This window comes from Sylvia atricapilla, chromosome 11 (genome assembly GCF_009819655.1).
Source record: "Sylvia atricapilla isolate bSylAtr1 chromosome 11, bSylAtr1.pri, whole genome shotgun sequence".
Classification (NCBI taxonomy): domain Eukaryota; kingdom Metazoa; phylum Chordata; class Aves; order Passeriformes; family Sylviidae; genus Sylvia; species Sylvia atricapilla.
The window spans coordinates 256317-275103 of record NC_089150.1 but is presented as its reverse complement, the minus strand read 5'-3'; the positions used below and the strand labels follow the sequence as shown (position 1 = coordinate 275103).

The 18787-nt window shown below is 45.2% G+C and overlaps 1 protein-coding gene across 10 annotated transcripts in view; it reads right to left on the bottom strand.

The window, feature by feature from the left end:
- Positions 1–3905: 3905 nt before the first annotated feature.
- Positions 3906–18787, bottom strand: part of TMCC1 (transmembrane and coiled-coil domain family 1) — a 66035-nt gene continuing 51153 nt past the window's right edge. For all 10 annotated transcript variants that reach the window (XM_066327104.1, XM_066327103.1, XM_066327107.1 and 7 more), the window contains 3 exons: positions 13306–14240; positions 6838–6973; positions 3906–4519 (listed from right to left, as the gene is read on the bottom strand). In XM_066327104.1, the coding sequence (XP_066183201.1) occupies positions 4205–4519; positions 6838–6973; positions 13306–14240 (1386 nt within the window). In that variant the 3' untranslated portion in view covers positions 3906–4204. The remainder of the gene's footprint in view (positions 4520–6837; positions 6974–13305; positions 14241–18787) is intronic.

Here is an 18787-nt window from a genome sequence, read left to right as displayed (position 1 = left end):
CAGCCACCTGCAGACCAAGTCAGAGTGTGGCAGGGAGGCAGGCAGAGACACCGTGATGCATGAACCCTTGTGTGCCTGCAGGGACCCTGCCAGAGGCACAAGAGGGCTGGAAGGGCTCAATGAGGATGAATAAAATGCTGCTGCTCCCTTCCATTACCTGCAGAGGCCATACACTGACACCAGCTTATTCTTGCTGGATAAAGTCTGACGATCAGAGCTTTGGAAAATGTGCTCTCATTTTGAGCTCTTAGGGCTCAGCAGTTCTGACACACCTCTCTTCTTCTCCGTGACAGCACCTTCCTCCCCCTGCCTCCGCCCCTTTGGAAAGATCCAAAATAGACTAGTGTTAATAGCTGAGGTCTTTATTTAAAGTTTTTTTATATACAGTAAAAGTGCCACAGATAAATCTGTGACAATCAGACAAGACAAATGTAAATCTCTCTCAACAATTAGCAGCTTAAGATCTATAAACTACAGTGTTACGTTCACAAGTGTCATTTCTGTACTTTTCAACCCGTGCAAGTGAGTTTTTCTGTTTATTTTTTTACACTTTTAAAACACACTTACAGCTAAGTCAATTGCCTACGACTATACCACCTGGCATACACAACACAGACACACAGGGTTTGTAACTCTTTAGCCACTTTCAGAATTCACTTGAAAGCTGGCAAATCTACCCAGTCTTGAACCCTTTGTAGCTTGGCTTCTTTTGTTATAATGCCTTTTTTTTTTTATTTAAAAAATGCCTATTTTCAAAGCTGACAGACAGTGCTTTCCTGTCCCAGTGTAACACACACACACGTAAGTCAACAGTTCATCTGATCCCATCTAAGCACGCACGGGATTGGAAAAAACCAACTGAGTAACTTGCTGGGAGCATGCTGAGCATCACTGAACTAAACTGATGAGGCTGAGAAAAAAAAAAGAACTATAAAAATTTTAAAAGTAAATTTTTTTGCATCGAGATTTTCTTTCTTCTTTATATTGAAGGAAATGGGGAAACAGATGAACTTCACTTGAACCCTCGAATGTTAACGAGGAAGTGCTGCTCTTGAAACTTACACAGTCCATTATATTTTTCCCTTTTTATGTGCCAAGGCAGTATGTGCTAAACACAGCTAAGCAACTGCTGAATCACTTCAACTCCAAATATGAAATGTTTTGGGAAACAGCCTGCAACTCAGAGATGGCCACTAGAAAGTTTTTATCTACAAAGGAGGCTATTAAAGGTACTCACACGCACTCACATCCACAGCAGAAACTGTCCTCTACGCGTCACCCAGAAACACTCCATCAGGAAAGCAAACACAACCATGTACAAGGAAAGGGAGCTTTAAAGCTAGAATCACATTTTCAACAACATCATCATTAAGCTATCAGAAATCATCACAGACTTTCAAATTGAAGCGGGAGGAAAACCCCAAAACGTCCTGCTAGTGCAAAAGGCAAAACACATGGCAGTTGTGTTATGGATATGAGAAGTGGATGCAGCATCATACATGACATTACTGCAGACACCTTTCTGAAATGGAAGAAACTGTTGAGAGAGAAAGCAACAGACACTTTGTCCAGACCCATATGTATTACAGCCTTCACCAAAGAGTTCTGAGATGTCAGTTTCTATTAAGCCTGCACCTTCTGAGAAGCTAGCAAATGGTATTTACTGAATATGACAGATTTGAGACAATAGATGAAATTAGGATATAAAGAAGAGGGACAAATATTTCCTTAAATACTCCAGACACTGAGTGTCCAGAGCCACTGGCTTATAACTCCTTCCTGATTTGACCACACAAAAACCTACCTTAAGCAATTCCAATGTGAACAAGACTGAGAAAAAGAGGTTCAAAGGCTAGGTTTCAGAAAAAAAGGCAACAAAGCATTTCAGTTATGTGCCAAATCAGTTCTTACTGTTATTCACACATTTGTTTCTGACAAAACCTGCATAATGGGAAACTGGTAGTTAACCAAGGAACGTGAGTCACTAGAGAAGAGCCTCACTGGAGCCAGGAGCAAAGGAGGGAATGGCCACGCACCTCTGCCCTGGCTGTGGCACTGCAAGAAAGCACAAGCCGTTTTGGCTAGAGTCAGCTGCAAATGGCAATCTGTTTTAATCAGGACAGGAGCAGATTAGTGCACACCGTGAGAGAGGTGTAATAGGATCCCTGGAGGAAGGGCACCTGAGTTTCTTGTGACTACAGAAGGAAAGAACCCTTGGAGGAAGAAAGATGTTTGGACAGTGGAGGCCTTGCCTTTGCTGGAAGTCAGAAAACACTCAAGGTATTAACCTTATCTGAGGGAATTTCTCAGAACGCGGAATCTCCATCAAAGCACAATGCCCATGTATGTGTGTATATATACATTGTACATGTCTCATACGTGCCTGTGTATGATTTTAACTGGTTTAGGTCAACTTGGGCACTTGGGCAACATCTGATTCCTAGAGGGAAGTTGATCCTGGAAGGAAGGAAAACAGTAAGACTTAACTAAACACCATAAATGGTTTTGACAGAATCCTGGAGGTTTCTTTAGGTTTCATGAAGACAAAAGACGAATCTTGGCACTGTTATGGTGAAAGGGACAGCAGTTAAAAGGCAGCACAGAATCAATGTAGATTCCTTGGACTTGAGGGCTGCCTGCCTGTACCAACAGGTCACCAGCAATGGCACATTGTGAGGACTTGGGGTTACATTTCAAGCTGACATTTCCTTTAGAGACTTGCAAAGGTGTCTGTACCAAGTGCTGGTCCCTGTGGCTGAAAAAGAGGACGGCACACCACAGACACACAAATAATCTTACCAGAGCCTGACAGGAGGAAAGCTTTGGTTTCACTTTTCAGGGTTGTTTTTTTTTTTTTTTTAATTAGAACTATTTCTGAGATAGTAATTCTGTTAAGTGGACTGTTGAGTCAGTATTTCTTTCCTCAAAAGAAATGTCCTGTCTTTTCTCTAGGAAGAGATGAACAGAAATTCCTTGCTCTTATCCCGAGGCCAGGAATGAAAGATGACATGCAAACAAAAAATAAAAACATAATATCCTTCACATGTGGAAAAAGTACAAAAAGCCCTGCATGACAAAAAGGTGTGAAGAAGATGGATGTTTTCCATGATGCTGCATTTTTATGCTCAGGAGGACAGACAAATGGCATATGGACAGTGCTGCATTCGACAGGCTGACACTAGAAACTGCTCTCTGCCCTCCTCAGAACTGCTTCAGGACAAGACGGCTCACAATTATTCACGCATTTCTTCATTTAAAAACATCACTTCTTTATTTGAAAGAAAAAAAAGTAATGACCCTCCCAAACCCTTCCAAAAAAACCCCAATAATAATAATAATTATAATTATAATAATAATAAAAAATCCTATTAGAAACAATAAGGAAGCACTGAGAGTTTGAGTATTACACTCTTCAAGTATGCTGTTTGGATTTTTTTTAAATCTGTGAATATACATATATTAAAAAAAACCTTAAAAGTGCGACCAAGGGCTTCTGCTTAAAGATAAGTATTTCAACGACTACTTCAAAATACTGTAGCACGACTGTGCAGTTACTGTGTATGGCATGAGGCTTCCACTCCATACACTCAGCCAAGTTAGCCAGCCTTACAGAAAGTTACTGAAGTCAGGTTAGCACAAAGGGCGAACCCAGATGCTGAGCTGGGAGAGGGATCCACACGTAGTTGTTTTTCTCTTGTTAAGGAAAGAAACCACTCAATGCATACACTTGGACATGGAATGTGAGCAGACTTCACAGTAAAAGTTTAGTGTTACAGGTTTGCTGTGGTACCATCATTCAAGGCTGTGCACTAGATTGAGCTTTGCTCATCTTGAGCTAACCACGTTCTCTTCTTCCTGACAGGTTTAGTACAGTAGTTCAAGCCACAATTTAAATTGCCCATTGGTATGCTCCGAATTTCGGTATTTTATTCATTTCTTTTGTACACTTTAAAGAATCTTAAGATTTGCATCCAAAGAGAACCATGCTACATAAAAATTATCCAGGATTCTCGCCAAAAGAGTTCTTGAATAAAATCTAAAAAATACTATTGCAATGCATCTTGCAGAGAAAAAACGTTATTCTAAATGTAAACAAATTCACTCGGACACTTTAAAACTTCAGCGGAGTAGTTGCTGACTAATCTTTGCCACACTTGCTCACCAAGAGCGCCAGAGGGAGCGGCGCAGCCCATTCCTGCCACCATCATCTGGGGGGAGACAAGAATCGTTCCAAGTAGCCGGTGATGGCATCCCAGTGCTTCCACAGAAAGGCAATGAAAACCACTATAAATAAAGTGCTGAACGTCCTATTGCGAGTCTTCATCAGGGGCACGACGCAGTTGGCCACAGTGGAGACGAAGACAAGGAGGACAGCCATGACAGCCAGCAAGATGTTGATGAACTTCCCCAGTAGGTTCCTGGCCGTGGCATTCTCCAGCCCCTCCAACTGCACAACTTGCTGCTGCTGCTGCTGCAGCTCCATCTTGGAGATGCGCGTCTGGCATGCTTCCAGTGCCTCCTGTGGGCAAGAGCAGATACTGGGTCACTTCAGCTCACAGCTGTTTTCTCACCACCACCCCCACACCTCACACTGCTCATGCACCGAGCTCCTGTCCTGCAGTGGGAGCAGAGGAACCAATGCCATCTCCCATACCCCAGGTGAGAAGCCTCTTGCTGACTGGGTATTGCAGCCTGCAATACACCATGGCACCTCATCCACAGCCAGAAGGCTCGACACAGAGATGCCAGGCTGGGAAACCCCACTGCTCCTGCCCAGAAGAGGGGCTACCCAGCTGCCTGTTCACTTCAGCTTTGGTTCCAAGAGGCCACTCAGAGGACAAGGGTACTGTGCCTAGCCAGAAATTTTCATCCTCTTCTGGGTGTGCATTCTCTGAACCTCAACTTCCATCACCTTCCTTGCAGTTACCTGTGCTTATCTGACCCCTTCGCAGAAAACTAGGCAACCTCACAGAAAACTCTGTCAACAAAGATAACTACCAAAGGCTCGGCTGCGTTCTGCTTGCTTAGTGAGCTGTGAGCTCAGGGAAAGGTCTGAGGGGCACTAGGGCTGGGACTGCACAGCTGCCGTTGCAGGAAGATCTTCTCCAGACTGCAGCAAGCTGTGGCACTGGCACAGCTCCAGCTGACTGTGAGGCCTGGAGAAAGACGTCTAGAAGGGTGAGAAGCATGAGATTTATGGAACTGCTTACAGGAAGAGGCAAAATGAAAGGAGGTGGAAAGAGAAGACTACCCTGCACAAATCCACCCCTCTAAAGCCCCACTGACTCAGGAGGGATTTGTCAGACCTTTTCACCGGGCTAAACCCCAACTGAACCAACCCAACCTACACTAAAACACTGTGACATCCAACGCAGGGGGCTAGGGAGAAGGAAAGAGGTTTTCAGGCAATTAACACCAAGAGAGACTTCTGCTCTTTAAGATACCAAGTTACACTACTTCCACTAATCTTTCCCTCAGAGTCACCTTTTTCCAGACACATAGGCTGACCACAAATATGATATACAAGTCTGCAGCAGTCCTTCCCAGACTGATCACCAGAAAAGGAACCAGGACTGTTCTTCTGCAACATCAGCCCATGCTCCTAAATGGTTTTTCATACAACAAAGCTTAATACGTCCCTTTTTCCCAGCAGTGCTGAGAAATAGGCTGTCCCAGCTTTTAAGTTTACACTAAAAGCACTGAATCATAAAATGAAGATTTAAAAAAGCTGTTGAGAAATCCCTTCAATTAGATCTTCCTGCCATCTGAATTTAGTGAGGAGAACAAAACTGACTGTTGTAACACACCCCCCCAAGGGAGAGCGTCCTGTTTACACTGCCAGGGGCCATTGTACCACCGTCCACAGACACTGATTAAATTTAACTTAAAGGTCATTGTCACCTGTTACATTTCTCATTTCATCATGTCTGTGGGGGTCAATGAAACACGAGGGCTTCTCCTTGGTCAAGAGCCCTGAAAGCACAGGGCAGAATTGCTATGCTGCCCCAACCAGCAATGACCAGGAAGAATGTTTGACAACAGGAGGTGCAGCTGGTGTGTGAACAGCACAGCCTGCTTGGTCTCCAGAGGAAATCACCTGGCCAAAGTACCTCAGCAGGAAAAAGGGAGAACTCTTAACCTACAACTCTTTGCTCACACTATAAATATCTCCTATCAGCAATCAGAACTGAGATATCTGTTAAAACTATCACAGCAAGTACTTAAAATGGTCAAGAGACTTGTTTCTGAATAGGCCTTTCTCTGTAAGGGTCAGAAGTTGCTTTGCTTTGTAGAAGGCCCTCCAACTTCAAGACCTCTGTTTCACAGCCTTTTTTACATACTAAAAAAAGCTTTTCTTTTAGAAACACCTCCTTATTTCTTCAGAGCCAACACAAAGAATGTTCCCTGACTCAATGCAGTGCATACACAAAGCCATTTTTCCTTAGATGTATCTGACGATTGCTGTAAAATTAGTGACACAGAACCACACCTCAGGGCCCGTGTACTGGGAACACTACTGCAAAAGAAGTGTTTGGGTCATAGCCCATTGAGTGTCTAATACAAAGGCCTGCACAAAGAGTGGGCTCTGGCTCCTGCTCCACTCCAGCTGAGCAGCAGGTTCCCGCTGTATGGGGCACAGCCCTGCTTTACAGAGATTACCTGGAGAGATACCCACAGGTCAGAGACGGAATAAGGACCTTTTGGAATGCAGCAGTTTAGCAATAAAGCTATAAGGATTAAAATCATATATTGAAGTGCAGGTATACTTCAAAAGTGAATGAGCTCCTGAAAGAGCAGGCAGAGGGCAGGACTTGGGTCCTTGCTTCTGTCACCCACCTGGATGTCCCGGGCTCGCTCGTAAGACTGATAGGCAATCTTTTCCTCCATGCTGGCCAGCTCCTGTTTTAAATTGAGGATCTCGTTCTGATGGAGCTCAGTCAGGTCATTTAACTGCTCTTCAAGTCTTTCACATCTAGAAATGACAACACATGGTACAATGGCTTTGATGAGAAGAAGATGGCAAAATGATACCAGTGACAACCAAGCAATGAGCACCATGGCCTGCGTACTGAAACCAGCACGGCTGCCTCAGCAGCACACAGCACACTCCAGCACTAACGCCCTCTTGTTGGGAATTAGTTCTTTCCACCACGGAAAACCTGTGATACTGTTCCTAACCTGGAGAAAACACACAATTACATGGTAACTGTTGAGTGATGGAAGAAATAAAGGACAGAATGAGGACAGAATGAGGTATTCACCAAACTTCTGCGTAAACTGAACAGTTCCTTTTTAATACCATAAACTCTTAAGCGTTTTCATCTACACTTGGAACAGTAATGGGCATAAAAATGACATGAAAATGACATGTGACTGATGCCTCAGAGAACATGCTGTTACTGTCTGATCTCTGCATGAGGTCACATGTATCTTTGATTTGTTTTTCTTTTATCTCCCATGAATGATGCAACTTAACAAGCAAATACCATTGTATTATTTGTAAGAAGGACACATGAATCACTAACCTGCAGGCTTATTTTTCAGTTTGCTCCTGGTGAATGGACCAGGAGCAATCCTGAGGAAGAGGGTGGCTCAAAAACCCTGAGATACAACAGTTCTGAGATAAAGTTTTCCTTCTCCCTAAGAGAGTTTTAAATTAACAGAAATGGTAGCTCTGATGGTAACAAAGGCACAGCTGTGGTGGCCATTGGGCTTTTTCTACACTGCTTTCCACTGTCTATTCACTGTAACAGATGGAAAAAGCTTACCACACAGCCCTTATCATCTCAATCTCAATACTAATAACCAAAACATTTCTAAGGAATGAACCACAGAGATAAATTCTTTCTTAGATTCTGGTTTTCTTCTGACTCCACCTGAATTTAATTCCTACCAAAAAACCCCACAAGATGAATAAGAAATATTTATCTGGAATGAAAAATTTAATTGCAAGTTCTGAAACTAAGACACAAATCCTGCTTCTCATTTTTTTCAAATTTTTTTGGTGTTTCAGAATCTGCAGTCAAAAGCTAGCCTTTAAAAACAGTCTTGGGGTTTTGTTTTTAATAGACAAGTATGAAAAGAATTTATGTTCCCAATGCAATATTACTTTAAACTAAGGAGGAGTCAGACACAGCATGACAACAACGTGCTTGACCAGTAGTGAGACCAAGACAACTGCCAGCTGACTTGGCTAGCCCAGAAAGGTGCCAGAAGAGCTGTGCAATTGTGCCAGGGCACACCAGAGAACTGGTTTCTCAAGACTGACAAGGGAATGGCCATGGCTAATGAAGAAGGAGCCCAGATAATTAATACTGCCCTTTGTCCCCACACAACTTAAAACCGAGGACAACTTGCCAACAGCCAAAAAATCACAACTAAGCCCACTCCAAGCCCCAAAGGCCCCATCAATTACTTGAAATATATTCAGTTTGTTACTATATTACAAAATTCACCAGTGTGTTTATTACACAAAAAGAAACTTAAGCATTTCTTAAAATAGCATGATTGTGTTTTTCAACCTCCTCTCACATAAATACCTTTCATAAAGCAGCTGTTGCCAAGCAGCCTAAATCCTGTTCTCTAACAAGAAACAATTGAATTTTAATAACTTCAAAACTACCTCAATCTACAGGAAACATAAGGAAACCCTGCTAATCTGTATGGCTAAGAGTTTAAACAGAGCATGATTAGCAGAAGCATTGGCTCCAGTCTTCCTGCCCTGAAGACTGCAGAACAACCAGCTCATTCCCAACCCACACTTCACTTCCTGCTCAACCCCAGAACTGCTGTAGTTTGCATCCAAGAATCACCTGCACTTCCAGAATTCACTGTGTCAGACAACTGCTAGAACTGGGTTATTTAAAAAAAAACATACCTCTGCCCCGACTAACCTACCCTGATCTGTTTTTGAAACGACACATGCTCCCTTCAGCTTCTTTTCAATTCTTGTCCCAGTATCTACAATTTAGAAAATTAATTTTTTCCAGTTGCTTTTTATTGGTGTTTATATTTTAAAAGCAAGGAGAGGTTTATATGACTTACAGGACCCAGAACAAGGGTTTTCCCGTTGAAAGCTGGTTTGCATTTAAGTGAGAGTATTACAGAAATAAAAGGGATAGGCTACCTATCAAGAGGGTTAGGTTGAAATACATCCCTCTAACTCATGAGTGCCAGGGTCTACTGGACAAACTAAACTTGCCTGTGAATATAGCAGTGCCCTGAATAATCAAATCCCACTTCATGTATGGAAAATGCCTCTTTGGAGTTCAAGAACTATTTTGGTACTAGTAAAAATGTGACATTTCTCTTAAAAAACAAGCTCCAGCCCAGAGACTTCTCTGTGCAGCAGACCAATGCTGCCTGTCACAAGTATCACACAGTTCATCAGAGCTGTTCCCACGGACACAGTAAATAGCTGGGGTGCTTGGCTCAAGTGTGGGATATGGGAACACTTCATTTCAAATAGTCGAGTTGGATTTCCACACGTTTTCTGAGGCTCACTGCATGGGAATCAGGAAAGTGGTCTGAAAAAGGTTCAGAAACACACTTATGACTGCCTCAGTTCTTAAAAAAATCTTTAAGGCATCTTTAAGTAATAGCTGGAAAATACACAGCTAACACAGCACATGGAAGGGAGGGATGTGATAAAAAAAGACATCGATCCTGCATTCTATGGTGTATGGTGTATGCACTATGGTGAGTAAAGAAACTCTGATCAAACTAATGCTACAAAGATGTCTGCAGTCAACTGTGAATGAACTTTGGTACATGCCTTCAGATGTCTCTCAAGATGGACCTTTTTACAGCTATGTCATACAAACCTTCACTTAATTTATTTGTAATATTTGTCACTAAATACATCTTTATGCTACTGAACACACTGCTTCCAATAGTGGAGTAAACAGCTAAAAGCAGTAGTTATTTGTAGTAGGCTCCAAGTCTTCTACCTAGAGGATACACAAAGGACAGAGCTTGCTCCTGACAGGGAGCATGAGCTGCTCATGACACCCGCACACATCCCTGCACTTCCAGCACTGAGCCTCCCTGGAAGGAGGATGGATAGCTTTGCAGGGATGTTTTGGTGCTGTCCTGGCTGGGTGAGCAACAACTTGGCCCAACACACTACCTCCACTGCCCGGCCACACTCCAGAACAGCCTTGCCAACCTTCCCAGACCTCAGAGGTTTAGCTCCTTTGATCTATTTTAAAACACATCATGAGGACGGACTGAAGTGTGGCAATCAGACTACATCAAAACCCAGACAAATGGAAGCACCAGTGACTAGCCTTTTGGCTGAAGGATTTCCTCTGACAGGAGCATGAGAGACCTAAATGCCCTTTCCAAGGCTGTCAGGCTTGGGAAGAAACCCAAAACCTTAGACTGGCCACACTCCAAATATGTGAGTTTATGATTTTGCTATGTACCAACAGGTTCCTAAAGGGACAAGCAAGATGAAAAGACTCAGCAGGAACTTTATTTCAGTCTCATTAGCACAGAAAGTCCCTGCTCGTATCAGTAAACAACTGCCACCTTCCAACAATGAGATAAGTAAGAAGGGATTTCAGCGCCCGCTGCCAGTGCAGAGGAAAACAACGACTGCCAAGTGCTGTCAGACCCTCCTCCCTCAGTGGCTCAGCCCCAGCAGAGCAGTGCTCCGGGGCCAGCACAGCCCACCCTGGCCTTGCCATGCTGCTGCCAGGCCTGCACCAGGGCGGGAGAACTGGACCAACTGGACAGGTGAGTCCCTGCCTCAGAGACCAAGATTAGCAAACCAGCAGCCACATGGAGTGATAGACAAGCAGGGATAGGGGAGGGAGGAGATGAAGAAGGTAATGGAAAACCTGTGAGACAAGCCATGGCTGATAAACAGAAACTGCACAAATACAAAGGGGGAAAAAAGATCAGAACCTGCCAAACAGTAAACGATCTAAGAAAGAGGAAATGGACAAAGACCAGGTGAGAAAATGTCATGGCATGTTCTTTGTTCAAGCTTCCAGGTACAATGCAAACACTCAGTGTTACCTGAGAAAGGCTTCTCCAAAAGCTTTTTTTTAAAGTGCCAACTCAACTCTGCATTTGTTTTTGAAAGCTTCCCATAAAAAGTGCAGACTTAGGAGGTATTTACAACTTTTAAAGCCAGTTACAATTAATCTGAATCCCTAGCCTGCCAGCATCAAACCACAATCTCCTTTCCATTATTTTAGTTTTATTCTGAAGGGAGCTAAGGAGCAAGAGGGGTTCCACTTGGAGGAACAGGTGCCACCACTCCCTTGCCATGGCCGCAGCACCCTCTGCCCTTGGACATTTCATGTCACCTTCCACTTCCGGTGATGCTGGCTTTTATCATTGTTGGTTCAAAATACAGAAGCTATAAAAATAAGAATCTACATTTGTACAGTCACGTAGTCATTTAACCATGATTAACCCACAAGCTCTTGCTGATCATGCAGTTACCCACACAGACAAGGGCACTGAGTGTGGTTTAACTGGTCCTCTTTAAAGGTCACACCTTTAATTAATTTGCATCAACATTCCAAATGACAGGTCTAAATTATTATCTTAAGCTTTTATAAGCCAAATGCAGGTTCTCCCTGCTTTTCCCTCCAGGCTGCCTTGGTTAGTGCTTGGGGTCTGGGCTGACCTCAGCGGAGTGCTAGTACAGGAGCTACAGGAGCCTTGCTCAGAGGTGCTGGGCAGTGACCAGCTCGTTTAGCTAACAGCATACATCAGTTCCCAAGGTCTGCTATTGTACTTTCAGGCCACCCCTTCAGCTGTGCCATGCTTGCATTTAGCACTCCACTATGAATGGCTGCTGCTGTATGCGTGAAACAACAACCTACACAGCAACAGACAACGGCACCTCTCTGCTGTAGGGCAGAAGATCCAGCTCCATGTCACTTTGGGATGACTTGATGACACTGAGGCACCAGGAACCAAAGCTGCTGCACTGGTTGCTGGTTCCAGTCAAACTGCTGATTGTTACAATGCGGGATTAGAAAGTGGTGCTGGTCTGGTTTTGTTTCCCCAAGCTCTGCAAAACACACTGAGAGTCTGCTGTCTCTACCAGATCCTAGCCTTTCCCAGAGCTTTTCCAATGATTTGGCATCAGCATGTCTAAAGAGCTGTAGGGCAACTCCATGTTACACTGCACAAACCAGTGCAGCAAGTGGCACGGGGCACTTCAGCAAGCCTGTACACACCCCCAGCAGCTCTGCTGGGCCTTTCAGGTTGTGTTTCACATCCTGGCAAAGTCATGAAGACCATAAAGAACCTCATGACAACAGCCTGCTGTCCTTCACCAGAACGAGGGCTTGGGTCTTGCACTTGCTATTTAAAGTTTAAGAATCCTGTCTTGCATGCCTGCAGAAAGGCAGCTAGTAACTCTTCCCGTCAGAGCCTGGAGTCAAGTCCTTGCTCTCAGCGCATGAGGGGGAGGATGTCAGGTGTTCTGCCGGACAGCACAGGGCAGTCTGCAGAGAGCCTCACCCACACAGCAAGGAAAGGGAAGTATTCTCTCAGCACCTGTCCATGGGCAGTTTTCCTTAGCAGGGAGGTGGGGGAAGCCAGCCAGGCTGCGTTCCTGAAGCCACTGTCACCTCTCCCCTGTGACTTCATCAAGGATCAGCAGTACTGCAGCAACTGCTCCACCTTTCCATTTCTTCCAGCGAGGGGAAGGCTGATGGAAACATGGGTTACCTGCTGCCAGGGCCCTATAATCACGGCAAGAGCACTGTCAGTATCTGACATTTAATTCAACTTAATTTCCCTGAGTGCTGCCACCATGGACTGAGCAGAGAAGGGAAGGGATATCTTAGTTTTGGCACATGGGCAAGATCATGTTTTTTTAGAGAGCCTGATGAAAACTAGAATGTTTCTTTCTCTGGTAGATATGGAGCTGAGTGTTGGAGAAGGCAGGGTCAAGTCATGTCCACATTAGTTCCCTGTCATTTGCTTTGATCCAAACATTTTCAGGATTTTTTGCAGGGCACAGCACTGTCTGACAACAGTAATTGCATCTGTGTACTCCTGGGTTTGGGACACCTCATTAGACCTCTTCAGCCTCACTTTTTATCCTGAAAACAATTTGAAATAGTCTTTTCCCTTACGATCTCTTTCTTGTACAGAGAGAGAGAGGTGAGCAGCAAGATAGCACTATTTGTAAAAGGCAGAACTGAGAGGGAAAAGTCCTGAGAAGACCACAGAACTATCCATTTGAATCAGGCTGCTGAGCACTACCATCGCCAACTCTGGCACTTTGCAATCACAGCATTGGTTTGTCAAACCAAACACCACAGCACATACCTGTACCGCTCCTCCTGCAGGGTCTGCATTATTAATGTGTAATCCCTCTGGTAGCGAACCTTAAGGTCCTCAAATGATTCTTCCAGTCTTGCCTGTGTCTCTCGAATTTCTTGAATCTCATGCAGTATTGCATCAAACCCTGAGCTCTGCATATCCAGAGTGTTTGTTTTGGAGCTGGAAGCTCCCACAGGGCCCCCTGTTGTGCTGTTGGCTCCCACTGAGCCTGACGTGGCACTGGAGCAATCCTCTTCACTGCCATATTTTGGGCTTGACTGAAAGTTCTGAATAACACCTAGCGCCTTGCCTCCTGTCCCATCTTCCTGGCCTTCTTCTAAGGAGTCTTTCAGATTAGCAATGTTGTCTGCACTCCCAAACTTGTTCCTTATGAGGGAGGCAATCTCCCGAGGTTTGGAAACCACAGCTCCTGCTGCTGAATGCGTGGCCTGGGAGAAACTGGAAAGCCCACCTTTTACACTGTCTACCACTCCCTCACTGAAGCCAGTGACTTTTGCTCCAACATCTTTCAAACCCTGATGCATATCCCTGAAGACATCCTTTGGCTGCCGAGGGATCCCATTCTGTTCAATCTCTCGCAGTTTTCGGTGGTAATGTTCCAGTTTCTTCTGCAGCTGCAAGATGGTCTGGGCTGACTTCTGATTTTTCTTCTCAAACACTTGCTTAATGCGGGCACTCTGCTGCTTGTCTGCGTTGTTGGCCAATTTCAGGTACTCTGCCACATTGTCATCACGGGCTGTTTGCTCAATTTTTATCTGCTCTGTCAGCTTCAGTATCTTCTGCTGCAGGTGTGTGATGGCCACTTTGGTGCGCTGTGGATCTGGGGTCCCATCTACAGAGTCTGCGTTGATGCTGCCATCAGTGCTGGAGGCCACAGCACTGGATGTCTGCGCCAAGCTGCTGACTTCCAATCGCTCAATCTAGGCACAGAGAGAGAGAGAAACATGAGTGCTAATCAGCAGCCTCACCAACAGGAAAGCTTGCCTTCTTTATGCCGATCAACTTGGCAAATGGATATAATTCTGAAAAAATGTACCTTTTTTCAGCTGCCCAGGGGACAGTACCAATCAAGAGAGTTTCACATACTTCACAGACATCCAGCAAAAGTTGAAAAAAACCCAACCTCCTGACTCCACCTAACTGCCTCAAACAATTCAAAATTCAAGCATAAATGTGCAACAGGGCACCCCAGCCTGGCACACCAAGCACTCCAAGATATTAGTACAAGGACTAGGGCTCAACTAGCTGAAGAGTGAAGAGATGGAGAAGGTAACTGAGAGCAGAAGCTACAGGGTTTACCTGTACAGTACAGCACACCCGAGTCATTCCTAGTGCTTCACCCGTTTGAACAGCAGCAACAGTGAAACCTACAACTGATCTACTACGATCAGTGCTTGTAACAGAAAAATGGAGCCTGAGAGGCACTTGAATGCACGCCTCGCCGCAGCAAACCCTGCCAGCAGATGTTTCCGAACGGGAGGAAAACAGCGAGTTTCAAAGGACAAGCACCACTTATTGGAAAAAATAAATAAATAAAAAATCAAAGGAATTTAAACGCTGTTTCAGCGCAAACCAACCCGCAAGCACCCGTCGCGAACCCGGGAAAGCCCGGGCAGGCAGGTGCGGCCGCCCCCGACCCAGGCGTTCCTCCCCGGAGCCGACCGCGCCCCGAGCCCGCCCAGCCCCAGGCCGGGGCCGCGGAGGGTCCTCCGGCGGAGGAGGGGCCGCGGAGCCCCCGCCGTACCTGGTCCCGGCGGGGCAGCAGCGCCCGCTCGCCGTGCATGGCTCCGGCCGCCCGGGCACGGCTCCGGCCGCCCGCGCTCGGCCCCGCCCGGCCCCGCCCGCCCCCTCGCGGCGCGGAGGCCTCGCCGGCCCGCGGGGAAACTCCGGCGAGGGGTTTTACGCCCAACACGCCGTTTGCATCCCGTGGCCGCTGTCCCGGGATCCGCAGCCGTGACTGCTGCTCCGCTCCTGCGGCTCTCCGGGGACCCCTGGCAGTTCCCGGGTCGTTCCACTGGAACAGCCGCCAGTGACCCACAGCAACTGCCCAGACGCAGAACCCTGTCCGTGTTCGTGAATGTGCGCTTTACGAAACAAAAAAATGCTGTTACTGTTAACTGTACCCTCTCTCTCGATTTATCACTCCATATTTAATGTCAAAAACACTGCAGGCTGCAACGCTGGCTGGTGCCGGAGGTCAGCCAGACTCCTTCCCATAACCCTGAGGTTCTCCGTTAGCTGTCCCATCAACAGGAAAACCAGACACCTGGAAAAGCAATTGATTCATTATCTAGAGGAGTTCAGCCGCTGGAAACTGCAGAATATAATTTCTCAGTCTGTTGTGACTCCTAAAATGTCAGCTGCTCGTTTAAGAGGGTTTAGCTGTAGACACCCTGGAGCTCCAGATAGCTCCATGGAAAATCGGTGCTAAGAATTAGTATTAACCAGCAGGACCAACACTATGCATGATATCAGTACTGCACAGAGAACATGCTGTCTCTGAGATGTAGGGACATGCATTTGGAAGCAATACACATTTGTAAAGATACCTCTTCCTGGAATTTTAAATTGCATTAATATTTTTCCAGGGCTGTAAGTGATCAGATTTCTCCCTATGGCCTAGAGGAACACAAAGACCCTGCCTGTGCAGGGCACGCCTGGCCTGGGAGCATCACCCAGCACCCATGGCACAGCTGGGCCGTGCCTCACCCACAGAGTAGCTCTGCCAACCAGCTGCCACTCCAAGAGCAGCACAGCACAGCGTGTCTGTGAAGCACACCAAGACAATCTTATTACTGTTAACTGCCTATGAGCCAAGGGCTTCTCAATTAATTCATAACAATCTCTACCTCCAGAGAAACAACATTTTAGTATTTATTGGCAGATGAAGAAAACCAAACAATCCACAGTTTTGATGCAAAAGTTCCATAAATTAACTTTTTTTCCTTTTTTTTTTTTCTTCTTCTTCTTTTCTTTTCTGTATTTGTTTTGTTTTCTGGGCAGTGGTAAGGGTGAGTGAGAGTGGGACTGACCAGGTATGCCACAGGTATGCCAGAACCAAACAACTGCTCATCACCAGTTCTTTTGCAGAGACTCTGAGCTGAAAACTGCACAGATCAGTGCCATAGAACTACTGGGGCTTCAACATTACTTTGCAGCAAAGAGTTTCCATCAGCTTAATTTACTCCAGGTTTGGTCTAATTAGTGTATGTGTCTGGACAATTACCATAAATTACACTAATAGTACACTCTTCCTCTTATGACGCAAGTTTTGTGAGAGAAAAATTTGGGAGAAACCTTCTCTTCCTCCCCTTTTAAAGTCAGTTGACTTCAGCAAATCTGCCCAGGTCATCTCTCTACACCTGTGGTAGAAAATGAACTAGAACAGCAGTAATAGAATAAACCATGTTGGGATAATTGCTTTATAATTACCAGCTGTGTGGATATTATTCTGAAATGACAAAAAGGGTTCTTTCCAATTCAAAAGGAAAAGGCTGTGCAAAGTGCAGTTCTGGAACAGAACAGAGATAATTTAAGTACTTTGTCCATATCGACAAGGCTTTGTAAAGGGAAGACTCAGCACAAACTGGGTCCCTGGGAAATGCTGATGACATATTACTGAATTTGAGATGATGGTCAATCTGAGCAGAAAAGATGGCGGTAAATTAAATACTATAATGATCAATGTTTGTATAAGAATAGAGGTTACAATTCAATAGTCAATCTTTCTTGCAATAGAATTTTCCATTATATTGACAGTCCAGTTAAGAGCAGCTGTGTGACCTCACACCAGGAGGTACACTGAGAACTAGATGAAATCATGTGAGGGCCTTATGCTTTCTCCCTCTCAAGATCTTACCAAATTCTCAACTATCAAAGCTCTCAGGCTTTCCCTCCTGTACAAGCTTTCCCATTCTCTGTGTGCTCTTCTGCAGCACACAGCCCAAAACACCACCTCATGATTCTGTGTTTTGGTGCTGCTGAAGATTAAATACAGCAGTTCCTTTAAAGGTACTTCACCCTCCTAAAACTCCTCCAGTAAAAGCACATACTGGTCATTCACCAAGAAGATGGACTGTTCCTTTTAAACACTCAGGGCAGCTGGCCTAAGCAAACAGCAGCTTTCAGAGCAAGCCTGCTGTAAGGGGGATACTCCTGCTTCCTCCTTCCTCCCCTTGTGAAGCCTGGGGCTTCTGAAATTTACTGAAAAACTGAAAATTACTGAAAAAATACTGTGGTGCTACTTACAATAAACACATTCAGGGCAAAGTGAGAAAGGGGAGCTCGGAGTGAGACTGCAGTCCTGGAAAGGAGCTAATAGCACCTGAGGTGCCTGAGTTAATCACCTTCCCAGTGACTGCACACCTGACTGGCAGCTAAAACTAACCATGAAAACATTCAGAAGTTGTTTTGCTTCCTTTTCCCACTGTGCTGAAGGCAATACAGTCATACAGGTAGAAAATCTGTGAGACTCATAGAAAGTCATAGGTTTTAAGCTTCCTGTTTGGAAACACCACTCAACAGAACCATAAGCACATGACAGGAGCAGGGATGGGCACAGGGACTTGGCCAATCCCTCTACACTAGGTGGACAGATGGTCTCCAGCCTCAGGCAGGCACAGGAACAGAGACAAAATCTCTGAGGACAGTTACAAGAGACCTGGTTTGTTAGTAAGATCCCTAATTAACGCCTTATAGGAAACAGAAATCACAGGGGGGAAACCCCCACCATTCGTTGTGCCTGACCACATCTGAAGAGTAACAGGCCCCCCAGGCCCGACTCCATTGGATCTGCATTAAAACACCTGAGTGCACATCTGAATAAACACACAGAGAATCCCCAGCAGGTACAATGAAGAGATACTTAAACATCACAAATTACTATGACATACCCTTAACGTATTAGATTAAATGCTTTCAACAGCCACAAGTCACCTCTCTGCATGACACCTGCAGCACCTGACTCTTGAAACACATTGGTCAGGGTGGCACCAGCCCCACTGTCTCATGAGCAGTCAATGCCCTGTTCCTCTGGATGCAATGCAGTCACTGTATATGGCACAACTTACCACAGATCCCAAAGGAAACAAAAGTGTCACAAACTCCCACTGGGAGTGATGCAATAAGCTCTTTATTACTTACAGCTGATTGAGAACTAAGAGTCTGTTTGTCTACTGCTTTGCTCTTTGAAGGTTGTTACTCAATCACAGATCAGCTGGGGTTGGAAGGGAGCTTTGGAGTTCACCCGGTCCAACCCCTTGCTCAGGCAGGGCCACCAGGAGCCTGTTGCCCAGGACCAGGTCCAAAAAGCTTTTGACTATCTCCTGGATACCACTTCCACATCCTACATTTGTGTTTCTGTCTGTAACAGAAAGTTGGATCTCTCTGTCTGCTGCAGCATTGCCACACATCTGATATGACGAATTCCATGGGTCACTATTTCTAGTTGCATATTTCTGTGATTGCA